Source organism: Pleurodeles waltl, chromosome 9 (assembly GCF_031143425.1).
Source record: "Pleurodeles waltl isolate 20211129_DDA chromosome 9, aPleWal1.hap1.20221129, whole genome shotgun sequence".
NCBI lineage: Eukaryota > Metazoa > Chordata > Amphibia > Caudata > Salamandridae > Pleurodeles > Pleurodeles waltl.
In genome coordinates this window covers 477776368-477793792 of record NC_090448.1, presented here as the reverse complement: position 1 = coordinate 477793792, position 17425 = coordinate 477776368, and the positions used below count along the sequence as shown (strand labels likewise).

Sequence of the window (17425 nt, the reverse complement as noted above, 5' to 3'; positions counted from 1 at the left end):
ATTGTAGCAGAAAAGTCTAAAAAATAAATTGTACATTTTTAGTTTGGAAATGCTTTCTCACAGGGAAACTAGATGTTATGAATGCACAGATAAGTTGAGCTCTGCAAGTTTGTTCTCCAAGTCTATATGAATTGTATGAGTAAGCCTAGGCCTTGCAGACAGTCGTGATGTAGTATTAAAGTCTTTCCTAGAAATAGAGTAACTTGCTGAAGTTGATCCAGAGAGTACAGACATTCTAAATACTGGCATGCTGGATACATACTACCCAGGACGAAGTACCCACCTTGAAAAGAGGTCTATAAAGTACTTCAGCATTACACATATAGAAGTAATGTCCTGAAACATTGAAAAAGGAAGATTTTAAGTTACTGGATGTAATGCTTGTTTACTAAGACACAACAAAGGCAATTTAATTAAAAGGAAGCTCAGCTGCCGAATGCCAGAGAGAAAAGACTTTCTACTTGACACTTTTGTAACTGTTCAAATCATGGCGAGCTGAATCAGATCCACTTGGACACCAACTTAAGAAGATTCATTCAATGCTGCAAAAGACACTATTCAGTTTTGTCTTTCCAACATACTTAGATGAGGGGTGATGGTTAACAAGAAGAAACTATTGCAGTTGAAATAGCCAGGGATAGTTCACAGAGCAGCCAAAGTTCTACATCTGCAAGTCCAGATCTCTTGGAGAACCAGTAATTCAAAATGAAACTGCTATAGCAATGAACGAGGTGGAGCTTGCCATGCGCCTGTTGATTTGGAACAGTTAGTGGAACAAATGTACTATGTACAGAGAGAAATTTACAAAGTTAAAAGTAAAACAGAACACTAGATTTCCCCATGGCAAAAAACTATGTAAAATGTTCTACATATAAACAAATATTACTGTATATCAGTGAACAAGTTGGTAGAGGTAAAAGCTTCTTAGAGTTCACTACTTATCTACAAAGACAGATTCACATTTGTGTGTGGTAACACCAAGAGGATAAGCTGCTCATAACAACATTAAAGAAATTACTCTGCATTAACTACTAATGCAACCTGTTGAACATGACAAACTGGAATAACAGAAGTTATCTGGTGACGCTTGTCATGAAGTTTCAAGAGTTTTGAAAAAGAGGACTTCTCATCATTGATTAAGTGAGCATGGTATCAAACAATGCTTGCTTTCGTACATTTAAGGATGCAGCAAGTTTTATAAACAAACTGTGATGTACTATTTGGAGGAAAATATTTGTCTTTGGTGACCTACTCCAACTTACCCCTGTAAAAGGGCAACCAATTTTCAAAACTCTTCTGCATAACTAAACAAGGACTCCCCTAGGAAGTATTGGCAATGTACATATTTGGCTCAACGGAGTACAAAGAATTAGTAAAAAAAAAAATGCTTCAAGCATCCGATATGGAATATGGAGAGATACTGAAAGAGTAAGTTCTTACAAAACAGAGGAAGCATGCTTTGGAAAGTCACCTAATCAGGAGTAAATTCCCATCTGAAATAACTGCACCAGAACTAATGTTTCAATTTCATCAAAGAAGAGGATCCTAGATTTTATTACCAACACTTTAATAGTGCTCAAACTTAATGAAAAATTGCTACAGCTGGAAGAAGAAATTTTGGAATTTACAGGTTTTGATTAGCTTGGAACATCAAGGAGTCACACTTACTGGCAGATACAAAAAATTAGATTCTTTGAAAACATCAATATCAAACACAGAAGGATTAGAAAATGGTTTCCTGGTCTGTAAAAAAAACAACAACAAAAAAAAACAAAAAAAACTGTCGAGTCATTTTACAACGCATTTTTAATGTCGAGGAAGGCTTAGTAAATGGCGCAATGGGTAAAGTTATTGATTTCATTAACTTTCCTAATAAAGACAAGATAGTGTATTTGGTTATAAAATTTGATCAGTTCGAGGATGTTAAAAAAGACTGGCTGGTGTGTTATACTGTTCTGGCTTGTAAAAGACTTCTACATCCGACAACAGTTTCCGGTCTCTTTACTGCATATGCTAATCATCCATAAATCACAAGGTTTAAGTGTAGATGTAGCTTTGGTTAATATTGGACGTTCTGTATTCAAAGAATCAATGTCATATATAGCATTGTCATGGATTAGAACTTTGTGTGGCTTGTTTTTAATGGACTTTGATGTCAAAGCCCAGCTCACCTGAGTCCTTGTTCAGTTCTGATGGAGGTTGAAGACAATCCGACCCCACCCTGAAACTGCTTGTTCCAGCACACTAGTTTTTAAAACAGTGCACTAAGAACAGAAGCTCAAGGGAAGGGGGGAAGTGGATAAAATAAAATAAAGAGACAACAGCGTTCTTGCGTTTCCACTGTTGAAGTGCTGCACAAATCTGCAGCCCTCTCTGACTTCTGTAGAAACTGGTGCCTCTTGGATCCTGGTCTCTAGTTTCCAGGTTTGGAATGTGTTACTGCTCTGGGATGTGCTTTCTATTACTCTAAAGCTTTTTTCCCATATTTCCAGAATCTTTTATAAAACAAATACTGTACTTTTACGTCAAAATACAGCATGTAATTTGTGCAAGTCCTTGATTTACTGTTTGCCTTGCTGTTAATGGTTTCCACGGTTCGATTCTTAAAAGTTCCATAAAAAAATGTTTGCTTCACAAAGTTCCGCAAAGTATTGTTGTAACAAAGAGTTTGAATCACAATGTTCGTGGAAGGTATCTTGTTTCAAATTGTCTATACACGAATCCAGAAATTGTAGTCAAAGTTCTTTCAGGTAATAAAAGTTTTGCACTTACTTGTTGCTGGCAAGAGATACTGATCAGTCTAACCTTGTCTTCTTTCTCTTTTGCAGGTTGCTTGTAGGAGAGAGGCTGAGGCAAGGAGGAACCGGAAACCGGAAGAAGGAAGAGCCAGCAGCTGCGCCCATTGAAGCCAATGAAAGTCTGTAGAGAGCAGGAGTGCCAGCGCCGAGGGATCTGTCCTCAGGTAAGCGGGAGGTAGACGAGCACAAGCACTGGGCGAGGCTCGGGCTGCCTTTTATAGACAGGGCTGGGTGTGGTCCTCACATGCTGCACATGTTCTTGAAAGGTGTGCAGAGCTGGGTGTGGTTTGAAGAGCTGGGTGTGGTCCTCACATGCTGCACATGTTCTTGAAAGGTGTGCAGAGTTTGTTATTATGCAAATGAGTTAAATTAACACATGGCCTAGAGAGGAGTGTTTTAAAGAAGCCTTGGTAAAAGCAAGGCCCAATGTGTAAACAAAACAGCACATTAAACAACATACACAGAAGCCTGGGGGGTGGGGGGGAAGGTGAGATAACAAGAAAGGCTTTCAATAGTAAGTTTAAAAGGGAGCTATTACAGAACCCACTAGTTCAGTGAGAGGGGACATGCTCTTTGCTGTGCACAAACCCTAACATTTGATGGGAGCAGAGTTAGTACTGATGTAAACTGTGTACAGAAATATAGTTGGTTAAGTCTTTACACTCCTCATTTAGGCCAGAACCCTGTTTGAGAAACGGATACTCTGTCCAAAGCAGAAAAATCACAAACCAGTCTACAGACTCAAGAAAAGAAAGGACAACACAAAGTGCTAAGAAGGGAAAACTGGGAAAAGATGGTGAAATAGTAGGTACCTCTTGGGAAACAGTTCATGCGTCAACAGCTATGCAAATGCTGTTTAACATCCTATTCCATTTACTACATTTAGTAAACCAAATTGAACAAAAATTAGATAAGAGAATGTGTTGTGCAATTTTTCATTTGCTGCAATGTTTAATAAGTAACAGATCTGCAATATATTCTGCTGCAGGGACCTGAGAACCTTTTATATATGTACCCAATCAATAATGTTCACTATCAAACCGCAAAGGAATTTATCATGGTCATGTTTGGAGTCTTAGAAGAAGTAAATATTGATGATCTATTTGACTCAGTAACAAATGGAGCCATGAGTGTGAAGACTGTTCTTTTACATCAAGCACTCAATTCTGAACAATTCCTTTACATAACATCACCATATTGTAAAACTGTGCCTTTTGAGAAATTGTACAGTAACGCCAACCAAAATATGATGTGACCAAACTGCAGATCTGTTTTGCTTTCACTAATGACCGAGCTGAAAACAATCTCTGGAATGCACTTCTTAGTTTAAAGAAGACATTTATTATTACTTCACCACGAGGTTCATGAGAGAGGAGATTAGTAGGTTGGAGGCACACTATTAAAAACAGTCACAGCAATGAAAGGAAAATATTTCAAAGTGATTCTCAATTGCAAAGTACACAGCAAATATATGTGATATTATAGTATAACTTCAAAGTAAAGAATAAAAGTCCAAATTCATCACCGTAGGGCCCATCACTGCTCGTCAACCTTCTCATGCCTGAAAGTTGATGACTCCTGTTCAACTGCGAGAAAGATTTTCCACCCGTACGGACAGGTCAGGCGGCTGACGTCCACATCTGACTAAAGTCTTGGAAAATTCCCCTCCCTGCTGCCCACGGACACCTTTTATCCTTTCCCCCTAATAGTCAAAACATGTTGGCTACTATAGGTCAGAGTAGGAAGAAACAAGCGAAGTTTGGCCAAGTCTTCAAGGCCCGTTCTTCCCAAAGCTGACTAGAGAAAAACACAAAATATGCACTTCCTTATCATGGTTAGTGTTCTGTGAGAGCAAAATACGAAAACACAAGCTTGGTTTACCATGTGGAAAAACAGCTCATCTGCAATGTCTCAACTACAATGTCTAACGCCACGATAAAGCCAATAGGCAGCTAAACCGAATACAAAATGTAATGTGCTACTGGTGAACATTGAACAACTAATATGCACAGTGGTTAAACACAAAGTCAGTGGTTCAAACATACTTATTTTCACTACAAGATCTCACCTTCTCTGTACATTATTTCTACAAAGAACTGGAAAATATATTCTAGTAAATGTTACAATGTTGCAGACCACCAAGATTACAAACTTCACAGCTGGACAAATGCTCAGGAAGAAGTTTAACTACTTTGGATATTATCTTTCACAAGGCAGTTAATGCAATCTCTGGACATTACATTGTATATCTAAAGAATTAAAACTGGATGAACAGAACACAATGACATCAACCTAAAATACAAAGCAAAACTTCCATTCAAACTACCAAACTCCTCTTTCTTCAACTAAAGTTTTAAGGAGAAATTCTGCTTAAAAACGTTTTGGACAGCATTTCCTCTGTGGTTCATTTTTTTAGATTATTCCGCCTATTCAGGGCAACTTTCCAAAAAATATCTTCAAGAATCAGTAGTTTTTTTAATGGTTCCAGAAGGAGTTAATAAAAGCACTGAAGATACTACTCTCCAATTAAAGCCTGAAACTTGATGGTCATACTCCAATTACAGCAGCCTTATGTTGAAATCAAGAAATGCCTTCAACATTCAAAAATTGGCTCCTTTTGTTTCTCTAACCAAACTTCGATGTCATAACTGAAGAAAATTTATGTGGATTGTTTTTGTACATGGATCTTCAGCAGTTTAGGCATCATTTGGCCTACCTGGAATGAGGTTTCCTAAACATTCTGTAAGGTTGAAGAGTACTTTACATTTATTTCTGATATTGTACCAGATATATTTAAAACTTTAATATATGTTTAGATTTCTATAGTATCTGTGAAAAAAGCCACTTATCAATTGTAGTGAGTGCCATGCATAGTATCACGTATTTGTAGTGATCACTTGTGCACTTATTTTTAATCCATTGATTGTTTTTCCCCCACTGTTCAAAGATTATGTTTTATCCATACCACTGTTTGCAGTGAAGTATAATACCTGAGAATAGTAAAGCAATCAAAATGATACATTTACTAAAGTGTAATATGTTTTGTAGTATAAGGTTTGACTTTTTATATTTGTCTACCTTTGAAAATTAAACAGCAATATAAATCTTTTTTCAATAGTGGGTGCAGTTGAACGTGTTATGATAAGTTATTCAACCACAGACATACTGGTTAGAGAAATGCACATTGTTTTTAAATATAAACTGCTATTGCCATACCTTTCAATGAGTTTCTTCTATCTCCTATTTATATGTTCTGTGTAGTATTAGAAAGTTTCAGGTACTCGCTCTCTCCTATACATGTACTCATGCACTCAGTAAATATTCAATGCACCACTTACTCACTCATACATGGAGTCATACACGGTCAGTCACCCATGCAGCATTTGTACGCTTACTCACCTATAAACGCACTTATCCACTCAATCACCCATATTCCACTCATACATTCAGTCACCCATACACCACTGACACACTAACTCACTCACCTATAAATGTACTTATGCACTCAATCAACCATACACACATGCACTCACTCATATGCACTCATACAAATTCACTCACCCATAGGTGCACTCATGCACTTATCTACACAAGCACTCCTACAATGAGTAAATAATCCATGCACCAGTCACTCACCAATACACTAGTCTCACCACTCATACACTCACTAAGATACACTGTTGCACACTCACCTATAAATGCAGTCATTCATCCACACACATACACTCACTCATACACCCAATCATGTACCCACTCACTCATCCATACATTCATATGTTCACTCACCCATAAATGTACTTATGCACTCAATCACCCACACACTCATCTATGCATGCACTCATGTACACTCACCCACACATGTGCTGATACAATGTGTGCAACAGTATGTGTGTATGAGTGAAGCATGGGTGATTTACTAACTCACCCATATATGCAGTCGCCCATACACGCACACATTCACCTATACATGCAGGCATGCACTCACTCACCCATACATGCACTCATACAATCAGTAAATCACACACATCACTCAGTCATTTATCCATACACCAGTTATACACTCACCACTCACTCAGATACACACTGTTGCACTCATTCACCTATACATGCACTCATCCACCCATACGTGCAGTCATGCACACTCACCCATACATGCACTCTGATAAATGCAGTCACTCATACATGCACTCATGCAGTTGCTCACTCCTGCACCACCCTCACTCAGCAGATGCACTAATGCAGTCACTCACTCACCCATACATGCACTCCTGCATTCAATCACTCACATGTGCACTTTGTCACCAAGGTACCAGTCAATCACCCATACATGCACTCATGTACTTAGCTATACTGTCATTCATCCACCCACTTAATGACCCATACATGCACCCAGTTACTGACTCATTCATACGCTCAGTTAATCACCCATACACCACTCATGGAATAACTCACTCACCCATATATGCAGTTAGGCAATCCTCTGTACATACACTTACAATTACACACACACACACACACACACCTGTGTTTTTTTTTTTTTTTTTTTTAAAGACGAAAGGTGGGTCTAAAGAGAACCTTTTTTTCTTTTTCCTGGAGCTTTAAATGTTTGTTATTTTTTATACTTTTGTAAATTTGTTTGCTGTTTGTTTCAATAAAATGGCAACTAGACCATAACAAGGTCCTAAAGGTTTCAGGAAGTTGAAGTCAAAAAGAAGAACTAAGGAAAGAAAAATTAGCACTTGTGGTTTTTGAAGCATTCTTCAGAGTAACCGACTGCAGTTCCCCACTATGAAATTCGGGAGCAACGTCAGCAAGCTCAGTATCTAACTCTGGTGAGACAACTTCTCCTACAGATGGTCTTTGTCCACTCGAAGATGAGGTTTCTCCTGCTCTTTCTGCATTTAAAGCTCTCACATACCATCTGTTGTGATACACCTTCAAATGGTAAAGCATGCTTTTTGTTGGGCATGAGTACTTCTTGCTTGATCCCCTTAGAAGTATCTTCTCACATATTGCAAATTTCACCAGTTTGGCCACCGTCTTACCTCATGGCGGGATTACAAAATATTTCCAAGCAATTGACTGCTTCTTCTGGGGAGGTTCTTCCCATAAAGATTCTTGACCCGAGTATTCCTGTGAGCGCTGAGAGGTATTGGATGCCATTTTATGAATAAAAAATACAAAATAAACAAACTTACTAAAAAACACCAGCAGCTTTGCAAGAGCCAAATACATGTTCCTCTCCCACTGCAGGTTCAAACCAAATAGGAAGACTGGGTGCAGTCTTCCCTAGAATATAACTGAATTGTTTCTTGTTCAATGAAATCCCTTTATTTTGAGATCACGTGATATTCGCGAACAATGACATAATTGCGACAAACAACGTCATGATTAAACAAAGAAAACCGAAACATCTTTACAAATGAATTGAGAGTTAATAGTTTCTATACCACAATGTCATACTAATGTCAAAGTATAGGTAGGAAATGTGTATAAGTATTTAAAACTTTTAGAAAATGCGATTAATCACTATGAACATTACAATGACACCACAATCAAACTTTTTTTTTTTTTTTTTTTTTTAAACATCTTCACAATTGAATTACCCGTAACAATAAAATACTGATATAAATGTTAGGTAGGAAACCTGTTCATAGGTTTTTGGAAGTTTCAGAAAACTTGCTAAAAATCCCCATTAATTGCGCGGTCTGCGTCATGATTGAAGGAAAAGACACCAAATAACATCTTTACAATTGTATTTTTAGAAAAACAGTTTCAACAACAAACCAATGAAATACTAGTGTATATCATGTCGAAAAGATGTTTGAATATACTATGTACTTTCAAAAAACACGCAATGAAACTTTTTTTAGAATTAAAAAATACCATATGAATTCAAACTGGCACACAATACCAGATACAAACCTACCAACTAACCTTTCTCAAAACTACTATAAAATATAATTTTGTTTTAGGAGACCGTACGATCTGTAACTATTCCTCACACAAGTGAAAATTGCAGGCTGCGATTCAGGTGTGTGTGGTTCATTACTATTTTACCAACAATCATTTATAAACACATGGAGTATGTCACCAATGTGCATGCTCATCATGCTGTCTAGAGAAATACCATTATTTTATATAAAATATAGTTTACTGATACACTCGCTCACGTCTGTATATCCATTGGCTAACTCTGAATGTCAGTCATCCTTCCCCCACACTCACTCACCCATCCATGCAACCACTTGCACACCCCATGTACACATATACACACAGGTACTCACCTACTCAGATGATCAGTCATCCAGTCACAAATTAAAATACTCGTATACCTATTTCTACACCCACTAAAACAATGATTCAGCCACTAACAGAACCACTCTTGTACCTAAGTGCCCACTCTGAATTTCAGATGAGAACTACACACCCATTGATCTACCTGTACTACTGCTCATAGAAACACCCACCTATCTATACATCCAGTCACACAAACTAAACTTTTCAGGTTTTTCTTACAAAAAAAAAAAAAAAAAAATCATATTCAATCACTAAAAAAGGGTATTATGGATGTAACACTTAAAAATAAAATTTAGAAAAACTGGGAAGTTCACTTAAAAAAAAAAAAAACACAAAGGTTACTTACAGTAACATTCTAGTTAGGAAATACAATTTAAAAAACCTTAGAAATTCACTAAAAAACAAAAAGGTTACAGAGACGTTCTAGTTAGATTCACATTTCACACGTACAAAACCATAGAAGTTCAGCAGTTCTAGTTACCCGAGTTAACTAACTTGTACCTCCGTAATGCACTGCTTATAACTTCACATATTACATCACTCATGACATGGTCAGTGACATCACTGAGGACCTCAAATGACAGTGGTATGATCAAAAACTCAAACACCCATTCATACCAACATATGAGCAATTGTACATCCATTCACAACTAACATACTCATTTATACACCCATGACATGACACGCATTCACACAACCACTAACACGACTCTCACCCATACATTAATAACTCACATTCATACACTTGCACAGCTACTCACACAGCCATACAGTCACTCGCACACCAACTCATACACCTGTAAAATCACTCACAAAAAACAACAACAATCCCAAACAGCCACTAACCTACCCATTGGCCCACCCATGGAAGCAGTCATGCACACTCCGCTATCTAGTCACCGACAGCCACTCACTGCCAACTACAGAGACTTGCACACAAATTAATTCTACCGTACAACAGCTACCACCCATTCACTCACCTGTACAATCAGTGACACACAGAGTCACTCACCCATGAAGGAACTAAAACAAACTCATTTACTGTGACAGCTACTCACACATCTAATTACTCTTCCATAAAGTCACTGATGCAGCCTGTCACTTGTGTACAGTCACTCATACTCCCACTCGGTCACCCATAAAGTCTTACTCACCCACTCACTCACAGAAGCATTTACACCCCACTCACCTGAGCAGCAACTCACACCCACTCACCAACAGAGACGCACCCCGTGACTAACCGATACAGCTACTCGCACATCCACTCTCCCGTTAAGTCATTTATACATACACACTTATGCATAAAACCACTGTTATATCCACTCATCCATACACTCACTGATAGTCACAAATACACTCCACTCATTCAGAAGCACACACACACTCACCTGTACAGCCACTCACTCAACCAATGCAGCCACGCACAAACCCACTCATTTACTGATACAGCTACTCGTACATCACACTCTCCTATACACTTCACCACTCATTCAATCACACATCCATACAACCACTTACACTCACTGGATGATGTCATCAGTGAGGCACTGATCAGGTCATGAGTGATGTAATATGTGAGCTCATAAGCAGTGCATTACGGGGGTGCAAGTTAGAGTTAGGTCAGGTAACTGCTGAATTTCTATGGCTTTATAGGTGTGAAATGTACACCTAATAATAACGTCTTTGTAGCCTTTATATATAAAAAAAATACAATACTTTTAGTTCCTGCCGGTCCCGGATTTTGGTTCTCAAAATCTGGTCACCCTCATTTTAAAATACTTCGTCCATTGAAGCACTATCTTTCTGAAGTTTCTTTGGGGGCATTAGCTCGTTCCAGCGCCAAAAAGTAATGCTCGACTGCCACCTTCAGAAAAGTCTGAGAAAACAAATATTTCGTGATAAATTCATGTTCGCTGTAATCTTTGTTCAAGGCTTGTGAATTCCTACACATTGGGATTGTTTTAGTTTTCATACATTTAGCGTTTTAACATTCCATTTTATTAAATGTGTAATTTTACTTAGTTATTCATGTGTAATAAATGCCTTAGCACTTGAAAATCGTGGAGCTTTAGGTAAGCCACCATGTACGTGCGAGTCAGAGCATCTCCACAAAAGCCATTTTGTGTTTTAGAAGATAGAATGCTTGGGCCTGGTAGAACTCTGTCACTTCACATCAAAACTGTGGCCTCTTCCTGTAGCTGAAGAGCTCATTTTCCTACGGGTGGTGGTTCTCAGACAGACTTCAACAGTGCTCTATCAAGAGTGATCAAGGAATAGGTTTGTTGGGCATCTCCCTGGCAAATCTAAATGGTTTGAATTTGGGTACTACCTATTAAAAACAAACTGCCCAGATTAAGGACTTGTGTCTGACCTTCCCTCTAAACACGCCTGCTTGTTTTGAAAGGGGTGAGCAGGAGCCACATTTGATCTGGTTGATCAGCTGGCTATTACCATGATAAAAAGACCTGAATACAAAAGTAATTGGGGGTGGTGGAATTGTTGCCGTCAAATCACCAAAATGCCAGAGGTAGCGGAAGTAGCTTCACACGCCATTTCATCTTTACTTTACTCATACGCACATTCTTACACACTCTCCCTCATACACACGCTCTTTTACATAAGCACTCTCACCCGCAAGCATACACACGACATACATTTAAAGTGTTTTATACTTACCTCCGCTACTAAAGAGGGTCATATTCCAGCTAACTGTACTTAATTTTATTACAATAATAGTGAATAATTTATTACGCACTGTTAGTGTAATAAAAGAACTGATTGAAAACAGGAAAGTGTAGCCCCAAGCAACTTCCAGTAGGAAGAGCTGCCCCTTTGTTCCTGGCACTGATGTAACCAGCCCTGAGGCCAGGGGTCGCAATGGCTTTGCCGGGGTGTCGCAAAGGTCAAGTGTGGTGGTAGCAGTTGCGCCCCCCCGGCGACCCCTAAATTACCTCATGCCGAAGTATGCTTCTCCTAAAGGCAAAGCAAGCATTTCTTTTACTTCGCCTGAAAAATAAAGCACATCTCTAGTTCGTAATATTGCACCATGAAACTACATCACTTTCGTATGACATGACCCCGCCCCCACCCCGCTCGCTCACAAGTATCTCTCTACAAAAGCTTGCTTTGCTACACTATATCTTACAATGTCTGCTATGCTGATCTTTGACCGTATTTAGCGGTGAACCGTCATAAAGGGTTGGCATACAGATGCGAGTGAATGGCACCCATATTTTGGACCATCAATTATTTATTTTTTAAGTTTGACATTTCCTTCGCTGATAGATACCAAGTCGAAAGATTGCAGTTTTCCATTTCGCAAACACCACAAAGGTCCTACTATACTAAAGAAACCCACAACGCATTGTCTTCCTAGCCACAAACATTACTGTGGTGGACCTCGCATCGTACGTAACTAACAAAGCCAATTAACCAAGACCATGGGTTAGTCCTACGGAGTAAACGGATAAAAACACCCATATGGGTTGTGAATACATATACCGCTAGCTGTCTTTATTGTGTTTAATTTACAAGCTCTTGGTGCTCTTCAAACATCATTGGTATAGTACAATACAAGTTCCAATCCCTACGGCAAGCAAGCTTCGAGCTTTTTCAAGGCAAAAAAAGTGTCTTATAGCCGGAGTTCCATTTGATAGGACAGTTTTGTTCAAGATGTGGTAATATGCAGGTAGTCTTGTCTGTTTGCGATCCTTCGCTAGGTTTCTCTGCAGTCCCAAGGCAGAGGTACTCCCGGTTTTAATGTGGTTTTATAAGTGACAGTCCAAGCAAAGGTTGGAAGAGCACCAGGAGCTTGTAAGATATAAACATTAGAAACCCAAGCAACAGCCATTTAACAAATTAAGTCACGTGGTAGGAGTCAATGCCAAAACCAATAATAGGATACATTTGCTAGAGGTCACTAGCCCACTACTTCGGATGCTAATTTTGAATTATGCAGCATCATCGCCACACAAAAATGCAACATGGTGGAATATGGCCTACAGCAATTAAAAATAAATAGAAAAATATTAAATGCTGGAACTAGTATGTCTGCTGCATGGTGTACAGCGGTGTGCTCTTGCCCAGTGTGTGCCTGGTATCCTGGAACTTTGATTTTGGTTTTAGCCCACAATCATCTAGTGTGTGCATAGAGGCCTAGGCCTGTTCCTTGACATGAATGCAGTGCGGTCCTGTGATCTGGTGGTGTGCCAAGAATGCCCTCATTTTAGGGACAGTGGTCTAATTTCCATGTCTGAGTTTTTGTACATAGATCAGTGGTGGTAGCGTACAGTGTTTTGTGATGCCATAGTTGTAACTACACCTTTTAGTCTGTCACTCGAGTGGAGGCTGACGGGCCCACCTGAGTAAAATACCACGCCTATGTGCTAACCTAGATCCTAACATTAATAGCCCAAAGTGTATGTTTTGAATGATTGTGTATGTGGTCTCTGTGGTACAAGCATTTGGTGTGTGAGTGAGCCAGGGTAATGAATGCTGGTGGGTACCATTTTAGAAGCTCCTGGTCCGTTTGTGTGCAAAAGATGGAGGGGAGTTTGTTTTCCAAAACCGTAGAAGTGCATTACTGAAGCTGGAGGAAAGAAACCTAGACACTGAAGTGGGCAAGGGGAGACAAAGCTCATCTTGAAATTCAATTAGATCTTTTCATTAGAGCAGCAGCTGATTAGTCCTCCTGGGGCAGTGACGTTTGGAAGATGGTGGGGGTGAAGGGCAGGAAGGCAGCCTCTGTTCTCAACAAAAGGAACCATTTAAGTGAGGCCAGCTATTGGAGTTTCCACTAGTCACTTTTCAGTGCAGCTATTGAGACCGGTGCAGAAACAGAAATCTCATACTTTGCTGTCTGTTGTAGATACTCCAGGGTGGCGGACTACCCTGCTATTAGGAGCATCACCACACAAAGGCTATGTTTGGAGAGCAGCCTAGAAAGGACACTTGAAAGAAGAATCATCCCAAACTGCTTCTGAAGGTGCAAACAGGCAATCTAGAACTCCTGTCTGCCTTGACTGTATAAAAGCAAGAGCCACTGTCAGTTTTCTTCAATCAAGGAAGGGAGCAGTCCACAGAGGACTCAGAGGACTGCTGTCCACTCAGACATGGTGTCTGCCTGATAGTCAACTATCCAGAGGTGTGTCACATCACCTGACGTTGTGATGCTGGAAAGTGCTATTCCTCTGACCTGAGGGCTGAGAAATTGGCCTTCTTGTTAAGGGAGGGAACAAGCCTGCAGATGGTATGACTGTCCAATAAGTGTCAGAACAGCTTAGTAAAGTGTTATAAGGGTATGCCAGGAGTACAAAGACTGGAGCCCTAGGAGCATGGGGGTCAGTATCAGATTGTGGTTCCAAGCAGGAATCACAGAAAGCGGTTGTTACATCTGCGACCAAGACCTGCACCTGAGGCGGACTTTGCTGTCATAACCAGAGTTGTGCTGAAGTGGAAGTTGCTGCTGTGACTAGAACTGTTCCAGAGACCAGCTGTGCCACTTCACAGCACAGCGGGCACTGCTGCTGCATTTGAAGTGTGCACCTGAGGATGTCCTATTGATACTAGGACTACCTCTCCACCCCCCTCCCCCCATCCAGACCACTTGCTGCATCCTCACTGAGATAAAGTAGATCCGACTACTGTAGAGATTCTGTTCTTGTGTGCAAGGACTTTGGTAGGAGGTCACCATCTCTGTAATGAATCATGGACAGAGCCTGCAGACAGTGCATCGCCTCCCAGAAGCAGAGATGTATGCCCCACCAGGCTGCCAAAAGAGAATACCGAGGTCTACGCTGTGGTGAGACTCAAGAAATGCTATTGGACTGAGCACCAACATACTGAACATGAGTAATCTGCCTACAAGCCTATATACACGCCTAATGTACTCTAAATCAGAGGAGGGCTTGACTAGATTCAAGAGCAGAACACAAAATAAAAAATAAAAAATAAAAAATAAAAAAAAAGGACAATGTGGGCAGAATCCAAGGTCCAGTAACCCAAGGGCCAGTGTGTTTTTAATGTATCCGCTATCAGTTCTTGTGTACTACTGTGTGATGAGTGTGTAGATTAAAGTACATTTCTTTTGTAATGCAAAGAGCATGGTTGGACAATCAGCTATTGTGCAGCTGGGTGTATGTTATTTCTGAGCTTGCACACTCTTCCCCCTCCCCCCCGTTCTCCGTGAAAGATCTTCTGCTCCTCATCAGTAGTTCAGAGTAAAGTGCTGAAGGAGGTTTACTGGCCCAGTTTGCAGAGCCATAGTAGTATTGACTCCAGTGACAGAAAAACCCCAGCACAGATCACTGAGGCCCAGAAGCCCCTGCCTTGCCCTGGCTCCCCAAACAGGATTGGACAGAAAATTAGCAGTAACTTCACTAAGGCAAGAGTACCCATCAACAATGGCGTTCAAAACTATAGCCTTTCAAATTCATTAGTACATTTTCTTTAGGTTTACAGAAAGACTAACCATTAACAAAACTCAAGGAGGAAAAAAAGTAATTCAAATTAGAACTATTAATATTTCACTCACCTAGGAACAGCATGGAGGAGGAGATAAAACTGTTCCGCATTTGATAATTTCTCCTCTTTTTGATAAGCTTTCATATTCTCGATCTTAAGAGCAAACCATCAAATACATTAGTGAAGTAAAAGTGTGCTGCCAATGTTAATTTACACACGAAGAAGGATACAGTTCTTACCTCGTGTTTGTCGGGTAGTAAATTAAGAAATTGCTTCAGGATCTCAATATCAAACTTGGATCGGTCACCTTTCTGTATCAATTCAACAATTTCTTCATTCGAACTGCGAAACAAAAAATAAGAGTTGACATAAAATAGCACATTAGAGCTTACAAGGAGAATTCAACCTACCTCTCTACCTTTTACATGTCAGATGCGACCGTGAAAGCTTTGTTGGGTTTCCGCAGTCTAGAGATTAACCTATAGCATTCACAGAAAATTCAATATAGAGTAACTGTAAGGCACACAGGACCTAAACTGCAGAAGCCAAATTTCTTCCCTCACCAAGGTGTACATTTTCAGTGATTACAGAGAGGTGGGTGAAAGAAAACACCTTCAGAGAAAGAAGCTCGTTTGAATTTAGCAGTGCAACAATCAAAGAAGAACAAGATGATCATACCCAATAAATAAAGATAAAAGATCTATCTCATTATGCATGCACACCAAAGTATGTCATGGTCCACCAGTCAGTTTCCAGGAGATCCAAGAAATAATGAAAATCACTTCAGCGTCAATCACGTGGCTCATGAGCACACAGCATAGGTACACACAGCATAGGTAAACTCCTTCACTATGAGTAGGCTTTACTATGATAAGAAATGTCTGAGGCAATATATTGGGAATGCAAGGCTAAGTGACTACAGTGTTAAAGGAAAGTAAGCCCCTCCCAAGTTACCTTCTCCTGGGGGTGCAGCCTATGAGAGATCTAGAAAGTTGCGGGGGATAGTTTGCCTATTTATACAACATCAGGGTTTCCTCCTTACCCTAACTCGGGTGTTTACAGAAATGACAAAAGTGATTGAGGACAAAAGGTGGTAAAATATGAAAGGCCAAATTACAATTGTATATGGCCGTTAAATAAATGTGCACAAAAAGCCATTTGCAAAAAAAATGTCATTAAAGGAGCTTTGTTTTGCCCTGGTACATCCCTTTAATTTTACTACTAGGCCTCGCCCCTTATTTCGGAAAAGTCTTTGCCATTTTTAGAGCGGTGGTGTAGCCGCATAGCACTGGCCTGTGATATTTAACCATTCCTCATTTGTGATTGCGCAGAATTTCTTATTTCCACATAAGAACAACCTGGTTCTCTTTAGTGAACTTCCTAGGATACATACGCAGCTGAAGACAAAAAAAGTAACATCTAAAAAAACTTGAATTTATAGACGACAAACTTACCATTTGAACTGCTTGAGAAAAATGTTGAGTCTGAGACTTTTCTTGGAATCCAAGAAAGTAATCTGTGGATGCAAAGTAAACGCTATTTTAAGTCAATCGTTTAGAAAACTATGCATTTTCATGCCGAGAATAAACTCGCACCAGGGGCCCAGCTGTTAGTGGTGCAGCAGCATCATCAGTGGCTCGAAGGGACCCAGGGTGCCTTGCACCAATTGCAGTTTACTTCGCTCACCCACTCCTTTTCCAGGAGTGCTTAACTTTGAACATACAAGAGCGAAGGGGAGGGCGCTATAAAGGAACAAGCAGTAAGCAGAGCAAAGGGTGAGCCCAGCAAGAGAAAACACAATATAGGAAGTGTATAGAATATAAGAAAGAAGGAACGGGAAAGTAAATAAGAAAAGACAGGATGAA

General features: G+C 39.8%; 1 protein-coding gene across 1 annotated transcript in view; it reads right to left on the bottom strand.

Annotated features, from left to right (window-relative positions):
• The window catches only part of LOC138258649 (inverted formin-2-like), a 319153-nt gene that overhangs the window by 176588 nt on the left and 125140 nt on the right, over positions 1–17425 (bottom strand). The window contains exons 4-6 of the mRNA XM_069205971.1: positions 17015–17076; positions 15800–15902; positions 15631–15713 (exon numbers count right to left, since the gene is read on the bottom strand). Coding sequence (XP_069062072.1) covers positions 15631–15713; positions 15800–15902; positions 17015–17076 — 248 coding nt within the window. The remainder of the gene's footprint in view (positions 1–15630; positions 15714–15799; positions 15903–17014; positions 17077–17425) is intronic.